The 8,955-nt window shown below is 34.9% G+C and overlaps 1 protein-coding gene and 1 pseudogene across 4 annotated transcripts; one reads left to right on the forward strand and one right to left on the reverse strand.

Annotated features, from left to right (window-relative positions):
• The first annotated feature begins 480 nt into the window (after positions 1 to 480).
• Positions 481 to 3,374, forward strand: LOC143547148 (uncharacterized; annotated as a pseudogene). The gene is made up of 5 exons (XR_013137726.1): positions 481 to 651; positions 734 to 1,012; positions 1,078 to 1,552; positions 1,664 to 2,127; positions 2,460 to 3,374. The product of XR_013137726.1 is annotated as an uncharacterized LOC143547148 (transcript).
• Positions 3,375 to 3,693: 319 nt separating this feature from the next.
• LOC143547149 (BEL1-like homeodomain protein 7) lies at positions 3,694 to 8,167 on the reverse strand. 3 transcript variants are annotated; one of them, XM_077038640.1, is made up of 5 exons: positions 7,848 to 8,167; positions 5,970 to 6,712; positions 5,359 to 5,738; positions 5,203 to 5,263; positions 3,694 to 4,312 (listed from the first exon to the last, which is right to left on the reverse strand). In XM_077038640.1, the coding sequence occupies exons 2-5, from the start codon at positions 6,684 to 6,686 to the stop codon at positions 3,776 to 3,778; spliced, it is 1,695 nt and encodes a 564-aa protein (XP_076894755.1). In that variant the 5' UTR covers positions 6,687 to 6,712; positions 7,848 to 8,167; the 3' UTR covers positions 3,694 to 3,775. The 3 variants fall into 3 exon arrangements, with proteins under 3 accessions (XP_076894755.1, XP_076894756.1, XP_076894754.1); XM_077038641.1 differs by lacking the exon at positions 7,848 to 8,167 and having other exon boundaries at positions 5,970 to 6,234; positions 6,265 to 7,037; XM_077038639.1 differs by lacking the exon at positions 7,848 to 8,167 and having other exon boundaries at positions 5,970 to 7,038.
• Positions 8,168 to 8,955: the final 788 nt, after the last annotated feature.

An 8,955-nucleotide genomic window follows, 5' to 3' on the forward strand; every position in this document is an offset into this window, starting at 1 on the left:
AAGTTCTATTAGAAACCGTGGGAGCAAAAAGATTAATTGCCCATTTGAATTGGTTGGAAAGTATTGCAAGATGTATGATGCTTGGACTTTAATGGTGCTATGTGGAAAACATAATCATGAACCTACACTAAACATGAAGGATCATCCATATGCAAGGCGATTATTTGATGATGAAGCTCGTTTGGTGTTTGAACTGTCAAGGAAGAATGTGAAACCGCAAGATATTTTATCAACACCAAAGGAGCAAAACAAGAATAATGTGTCTTCGATCAAAACAATATACAATGCATGCCATAAATTTCGAAGACCCAATATGCAGGTAGAACTCAAATCCCAGTTGTTATGTAACTTATGCCATTTTTGTAGCAAGAATGCTATATAACCTTTGTCTGAATTACAATAATTTCAGAAAATAGTAACATTAGTATATATAATAATGTGGATATATATGGTTTAGATGTTAAAAACCAGGCTGATTTAATGGAGACAAATGATGTGAGGGATGACGTGGGTCTGCATTATGATGGCAATTATAATGATACAAATGCACAAGAATCTGATGATGAACATGTAGCTGCAAGACCTGTTCAACCGTATCAAGAAGTTTCATTTAATAAGCCTGAAGGACAGTTTTTGATGAGACGGTTTTTGGTAAGCTGTCCTTACATTTTAGTGATGTTAGCTTGGCTACAACTGAAGTAGGCTCTGATGCTTCTGTTTCGTTAACTTGCAGGATGGAGATTATGAAAGTCAAACAAATACCGCAATTGAGTCAACAGATAAAGAAAAGGTGAATATGCCAAACAAGAAGGTTGATAGTGATACAGAAGTTGCAATACAACGTGATAAAGGTGAATATGTTGTAGTGCAATCCAATTCAGATATGGCGGAAGGCTATCCACAATATGATTCAAATCAAATGGTTAGTTTTCTTACAACGAAATCAACCCAAAGTGAAGAAAATGAAAGGAATTTAGGTGTCCACAACACATCAGCATTTTCCACCAACATGGTATGATATAAACTTATTACTATATACTTAATGCAATCAGTTTCTAACAAAGAAGTCAATTTTAGGCGTTCAAGTCTCGTCAAGATTTGTTTGATTGGGTGAAAAAGGTGGGGCGTTCTCTTGGTTACGTTATTGTTACTAGAAGATCCAAGACACTACCAAGTGGGGTCACGAATAGAGTTTATCTTATGTGTGATCGTGGTGGTATATGCAAAAGTAAAAGCTCTATTAGAAATAGTGGGTCCAAGAATACTAATTGCCCATTCAAATTGGTTGGAAAGTATTGGAAGACTTGTGATGTTTGGACACTAACGGTATTATGTGAAAAGCATAATCATGAACCTTCACCAAACATGAAGGATCATCCATATGCAATGCGATTCTCTGCTAATGAAACTCGTTTGGTGTTTGATTTGTCAAGGAAAAATGTGAAACCACAAGATATTTTGTCAACATTAAAGGAGCAAAATAAGAATAACGTGTCTTCGATCAAAACCATATACAACGCGCGCCAAAAAATTTGGAAGACCCAACATGCAGGTAGGACTCAAATAAATAACAGTAGTAATACTTAAATAATAAATTAGTATCAGTAATTGATTTATAAGTAGGGATTAACATTTTTAATCCATGTTTTGTATGTTTTTACAGAAACATTCACGAGACAAGTGGTCAACAGTGATGAAAGGGCATCTTCAAACCTAGTGGACACTGTTTACACAATTGATGCAAACGAATTGAAGGATACTATTGGACAGACCGACCCATTTGCTATTAGAAACTTGGTGCAAGAACTTGTTTCATGTAAATATGGGTCTGGTACAATGGATGTAGAATATCTTTTGACAAGAAAACAGATGCTAATGCCTTCTTTTACAAGGGCTCACCCACATCAGGCTGATTTAATGGAGACAAATCATATGAAGGATGTTGAGTGTGAAGATAAAGAAGAAAAGAAGATCAACAATGATGCAGAAGTTGAAATAAAGCATAATAAAGGTGAATCTGTTGGAGTTCAATCTGATTTAGATATGGAGGAAGGCGATTCACAGTATGATGTAAACTTTGATGGGGATATATGGAAAAAAATGGCTGTTGGATTAGAGTCCTCAAAGGTATGCCATTTGTTAATTTGACTCTATAATAGTCAGTCCATCAAGTATTTCGGTTTAATTTTTCTGCTATATTTGTGACTTCACAAATTATTATTAATCACCCTATAATTTCAGGATGCTGATATGAACCTTTCAATCAACCAACATGCAAAAGAAAAATGTGATCATTCTTTTATATTGAATGAAGACGTTGGTTATGTTTGCAGTGTGTGCGGAGTAGTTAAACGGGCTATTGAATCCACTATTGAGTTTCAGCGCCCCAAGGTATATATGGTTTTATCAATCTTATTATAATTCAACTTAACTGAATCTTGTATTTTGTTTTAATACAGAGCTCAAAGAGTACAAATACTTATTATTGTGAAGGTCAATCTCATAATTCAAGAGAATCACCTGATGCAGTTCTTGATGGAGTGAAATCACCAGGAAAAGAAATATTAGTGGGAGAACGTCCGGGCCATGTGGAATTTTTTGTCTTTTTAAATCTTAGCCCAAGGCAAAAACATGAAGTTTTTGAATTAAAAAAATCGGCAAGAAAATTCAAAATTAGCTCTGAAGGTAGCGCGATTTATGTCCACCCAGATTTAAAGTATCTTGTAAAAACATCTCAAGAGAAAAAAGATGATGATGTAAGCAAAGTGATCAAATTTTGGAGAAATCAGACGAGAGAGAGGGCGCTAAAGCAAAATTCTTTCTGAATCTACTCCATTTATGTACATTAACTGGAGAAAAGCTTCTAGTTTTTGGTCAGTTTCTACTGCCATTAAAGTTCTTACTTAGGTTGACCATGAAAGTCAAAGGATGGAGACTTAACAAGGAGATATTCATGATTATCGAAGATCACAACAATGAAGAGCGTGACGTGGCAGTGGATCAATTCAACAACTCTTCTGATGCCAAAGTGTTTTTTGGGTCAATAAAGGGTTGTGGTGAGGTTTTATCATTAATTGGGGCATCTAGAATAATAATATTAGACGAGCATTTGAACCCGTCAAGCGATAGGTCGGGCTTTTCAACCCGGGCTGGTGAGTAAGGTGTATACTTATCGGTTAGTTGCTGCGGGTTCTCCTGAAGAGGATGCTCATACCACATGTTTCAGAAAGGAGTCCATTGCGTGGTTTGAAGATAACGAGTATGGTGGTCAGAATGAGTTTGAGATGGAGAAAATTGATGTTAAGGATTGTGGTGATCAGTTTCTTGAAACTCCATGGTTGAGTGAAGATGTAACTGCATTATATAAAAGGTAGTAAACTTACTTCACACTACTTGAATAAAGCCACTGTGACCTGTAATCTAATTTAGCTTTCTCATATGTTATGTTTAGATTATGACGGTTGATGAGGCGAGCCATTTTGATATTTCTCTACTTTAGGGTTTATTGTTAACTGGAAGGTAAATCTTTTGGCTTTAATGTTGACTGGGAGTTGAAAACTTGAACTAGGATTGAATACTGTAATCCAGTGTTATTGGATGTAATCATCATGTTATGCATCTAATGGCAATTTTGAGTTATAATGATAAAGAAAGTATATCCATCTTATCTTTACAAATATATATATATATATATATATATATATATATATTCATTTTCTGTTTCAAATCCATTTTGCTTCACACTACTTGAATAAACCCACCCACCATTGTTTTCTCATGCTACAAAATCATGTAACAAATGAGAAGATCCAAATCTTTGTTGTTGCTGTTGGTTATCTGAATCCACACTGTCATAATCTACCGCCTCGGGCCCCACCGATGAACCACACCCGGGGTCATGTAGACCACTGCTACCGGGTGGTAAGCCGCTATCTTCAGAGTGTTGTAACCCTAGTGTAAGTGACACTCCGCCACCATTCCCGTTTCCAAACCGCGGTGGCATCTGGTATGCTGCCGCCATAAGCCGCTCGTTGTTTGACTGAACCATCATGTTTTGGAAATCTGAGTCATTGTTGGCTCCTATTGTTTCGATGTTAGGAGGTTGATTTGATGATTTTGAGTCAAATCCAGAGGCTGAAGTGCTCTGGTTTAGATCTTCTTCGTCAATAAAAGTCTTTTTCGTGTTTTTGGGTGCGATTTCTGATGAAGAATTTGATTCTAGTTCAGCATTATCTCCAGCTTCCTCTTTGTACATTTCTTCCACCATTGGCTTCCATAGACGAACTCTTGCGTTTATAAACCAGTTTGAGACCTGCTCAATTACAAATTCAGTTAGTTCCAGTTAGGGCTGCTAAGTATGTTGTGTTCGTGGGTTGGTGGGTCAAACCCCATACGAACCTGCCGTTTTTACATGAACCCGAACATGATACGTAACCAAAATTTGTATCACACGTGAACCTGAACACGTGTATTTGTGGGTTGACCAGTTTAACCCAAACAAAATATGTGTAATTATTTTATACTTATATATTTATACTTTCAAATTTAAACTTACATTTTTTAAGCAATTATGTTTAAACAACGCCAACTTATTTTAAACTCTTAAATCTTGACATAAACCATACTCGAATAGTTTAAGTTATTACATAAATGGGTTAAAAGGGTCAACCTACGGGCTTGTGAGTCCACCAAATAGGCACAAATTTAGGGGGTGTTTGGGATTCCTTATTTTGCCTCCTTATAACTTTTCATTAAGTTAATAAGTTACAAAAGTGTAACTTATGTAACTTTTCCTCTCACAATATAAATAATCCCAAACACCTTATTACTTTTTAAAAAGTTTTTAAGTTATAAGTTGGTGAAAATAAGCAATCCCAAACGCACCCTTGCATTTGTTTTTTGCAACCATTATGTTTAAACATTGCCAACTTGTTTTTAGACTTTTAAATTCTGACATAAAAAGGGTTAAATGTTAACGGGCAACCTGTGAACCCGCTGGGTCGAAATGAACACGACCCACTTAGCTAAACTAATTCGGGGTTCAATTTGAGACTGACCTGAATCCGTTTATAATAAACTTACACCCACAAATTCCTTGTTAGATTCATGTCAGTATTAAAGGTTCACACCCGTAGTTCTAGTAACAATGGAATTAGAATTTCCTATTCCTGTCTGGCCAAGAGTCAAAATATGACATATTACCTGACTTCTGGTTAACCCTGTTTGTCTTGCTAGCATGATCTTGTCTGAATCTTTAGGATACCTTAAGAAACAAAAATAAAACGATTCATTTTTAGATGATAGGATTATAATTATAAAAGCATATGCATCACCAAAAATAAGGTAATTAGTGATTACGGGTGAAGAAAATGCTCAAACAACCAAGCACGAAGAATCGAGACCGAGGTTTCAGGAAGGCCTCGTTGTGGTCTCCAAGTATGTTGTTGCATCATCCCGAGCTGCTGCAGGGCACGTTGTTGTCTGAGCTGTTGATCCACAAACCGAAGCCTGGAAATCCCGACTCCTTTCCCGTCTGTGGTGGAATCACTCTCCCCGAGGCTTCTATGAGTCACTTTTATTTGACCGTTTATTGCGTCTCTCAAGCAACGAAAGTGGCGGGAAATTGTTTGCAGAGCGAGTGCTGTGTAAGCCTTAGCGGCCCCAGATCCCGTTATCACTTCAAATGCTGATATAACTATCTGCATTTGATGATAGTATTGTTTGTACCTTCTATCAACCTGTCCAAGAAGTAGAAGTTGACTTTCAGGGTCAAACTTATAAGTTTTCATCTTTGAAATCCAGATGAATTTTTGATTATTTGAAGTATGAAAAATGATGATTTAGTTGGTTTTGTAAGTTGGGTAAACAGAATTAGAACACTTGGTGGATTTTGTGACAAATATGTATAGAATTTGCATTTGAAAAGGAACATGTTTGACCTTAAAAGTCAAAATGCACAGATGACTCACCTCTTCCAGCATAGAGATCAACTTCATCAACTTGTTCTGCAATTCCTGTTTTTCAGCAGTCGAGAGTTCGTTTGATTCTTGTTGATTTGAAGGCGTTACGTTCAATTCATCAATGGATTCTTTCTTAAAATTATGTTGTTTTAAAGCTTTACCAACATTAACAATCTCATCAAGCAGCTGCTGTGCTGCTTTTAGATACTTGGAATCAGAAACCGCCATTGAAACATTCCCGATTCCATAGTGAGAAACATCAGTTTTAATTGAACTGGAATCTGCATTCAGAAATGAAGAAAACCTCATGTCGGGATTCCTGTAATCACCGGAATGGAATTGAATTCCGGCACCAAGACTCAACGATAGTCCCTGCCCCTGCATTTGCCCTTGCAAATTCTGACTACCCATTTGACCCGTCAACATCATTTCATGAGTCCTTCCATCCCTCCATGGTTCAGCAATGCTGGAAAGGAATTCTTGATGTGATACAACATTGGAATCATGAACTCCAATGTTCGGAAGGTCAATGCAGCTATTGACTTGCTGGGAATTGGTGATTCCCGAGAACTCTCCGGCTGAAGCTGATGGAAAGTTCATGTACATCATCTCGGTTCCATGGAGAATCGGTGCTTCCGATGAGTAAGATTCCGGTAGAGATTCCCTTAAATAGAGCATTGGAGTTGAATCTCTTGCATTTTCTGAACTTCTTATGTAAGATGACATTTCTTGAAATCTTTTAATTTAACTTTCTGCAAGAAATCAAATTATTAAAGTTGGGAAAGGCTTCTAAATAAATTGAAATCATTAAAATGGCAAAAAGATTCAATCTTTATGAAGGGTGATACAATAAACACACATGGATTCAAATTTTGAAATAATTATCAAATATTTCTAGGGACAATTCAATAGAACATTTGTACACATTCTAGAAAGATTTTTTAAAATATAACACAAAAGGCCACCACAATGACAGTTTGTGTTATTTTTTAAGAACAATGGGTTTGGTAAGCAAAAAGTCAAATTAATACAATAGTTCTAAAAGTCAAACTTCATTTTGGCAAAAAAGATTTGATCTTTATGAGGAGTAACACAATAAAACTTTAACGTTAATGCATGAACTTTGATTAGTACAATGGATATTTACAGCGAAAGAGATTGAATTTTTGTGAAACAAAAACAAGAAAGATTAAATATTTGTGAAGTAAAACAAAAAAGCTTGAATTATTATGAAACAAAAACAAAAAAGATAGAATTTTTATAAAAAGAAGATAGAAAAGGTATTAAAGTTGGGGAGGACATTAGCATAAAAGCAGCAAGTACTTGAATTTTGTTTGTATACACAACCTCACATGTTATGCATAAAGATATTCCCTGTTTGGTTGCCTGTATCAAACAAGGTAAATTTGCAGAAAACTTCCAATCTTTTTTCTATATTCCCAAAATGCCCTTCTTCATCTTCATCAATATTTCAAAAGTTTTTTTAGAAATTACAGAAAATTAACAAACCCATTCTTGTTTTCTTTGTCCAAAAAATTGATCAGTTTTGAGATGAACCCATGTAAAGAAACAAACATAGTTGAATGAAAATGCCCTTAAAATCATAATATGAATCTTTGTAACATTTATAAGAAAATTAAACTCTTCACTAGAATTTGATCAATTTCAAGGTTAACCCATGAAAATGACAAAACACTTTTATGAAAAAAAAAGCCCTTATGTTCTTGATGAATCTTTGAAACCAAAATTTGTTCAAATTCAAGAAACCCCATGAAGGAAAGTTAAGTTCTTGATGGCCACATATATAATTAATAGAAAGCAAAACAAGGTCAACAGATTAGGTAGGAGTGACACTTAAAATAAAATAAAATAAATAAAAATTGTTACCTGAAATTATGTCATGGATGTGTGGTTGTGGGGAACAAGTTATGTAGAAAGATGATCCCAAGACCAGATTTTCATAGGTTGTTGGAATTCAAAATCACAATAACTATGGGACTGCCCGGAATTCAGACAACAACAGTAGCATTCAAAGTAAGAGAGACAGGTGGTTTCAGTTCTGAGATTTTAATGAATATTTTGATGATTATGAGGACTATGATGATGCTCTTGTATCAAGAAATCAAAATATCATAAAAAAATAACTTCCATTAACTCTATGTGTGTGTGTGTGTGAACAAAGAAAAAGCAAAAAGAAGAAGTGAAATAATTAAAGCTTTGAAGATCTTTCTCTCTTTATCTATATATACATATATGCATATATGTGTGTTTGTAGCTATATAATCTGATCTTTCTTTGTTTCTCCAATGGAGTTGGCTTTGTCTTGTTATTGTTTTCTCTCTCTAGAAATATCTGTGTTCTCTCTCTAGAAGAGGGAATATATCTACCTAGCTGTTGTTGATGATGATGTTTGGTTAAGGAGAGTAATCTCTAACAACCAGTTGGTAGACCTAAACTAAAAACCTCCCTTAAACCTCTCTCTCTCTCTTTCTTTCTTTTATAGATACAATTCAACATCAGCTCCATCTTTCTATAATATTGAGTGTGTTGAGCATGGGATGAAAGGTCTCAGTTGCTTCAGTCTTAACCAGATAGATAATAATCATTTTCCCTACTTTTTTAACATATTATCTTTAATTTATTATTAGTTTTGGTTATGTTGTCTAAAGATAAGATTACTAAATGTTAAGTTATATGGATATTTTAATGCATATGTTACATCTTAATCTATGAGTGTGTCTAGACTTGGGACATTATTACAAGTCTTGAAATGCAACTAGGTTATAGTAGGTTCTATATATATATTTAGTAATTTTTATGGATGTTCTCTTTGAATCGTGTAACATTATCAGTTTAAAATATTTAGACTTGCTCTCCAAATATCAATTGGATAAAATAGGAAAACTCAAAACGAGTGTGTGTTTTGTTCAAGAAAATCCCAAAGATTTAAACTTGTATGGTTGGAGAACCATCACAATGTTTAGTTGAAATGCCG

This window comes from Bidens hawaiensis, unplaced genomic scaffold (assembly GCF_021521415.1).
Source record: "Bidens hawaiensis isolate Kalapana, Puna unplaced genomic scaffold, B.hawaiensis_p1.1 tig00014645_1, whole genome shotgun sequence".
NCBI classification, from domain to species: Eukaryota; Viridiplantae; Streptophyta; class Magnoliopsida; order Asterales; family Asteraceae; genus Bidens; species Bidens hawaiensis.

Excerpts from the sequence above, each read along its gene's own strand:
- LOC143547149 (XM_077038640.1), bottom strand. The coding sequence starts at position 6,686 with ATGTCATCTTACATAAGAAGTTCAGAAAATGCAAGAGATTCAACTCCA. Across the intron at positions 5,739-5,969 it reads TGATCTCTATGCTGGAAGAG|GTTGATAGAAGGTACAAACA; the intron begins GTGAGTCATCTG and ends CTTCTTGGACAG. Across the intron at positions 5,264-5,358 it reads TTTGAGCATTTTCTTCACCC|GTATCCTAAAGATTCAGACA; the intron begins GTAATCACTAAT and ends TTGTTTCTTAAG.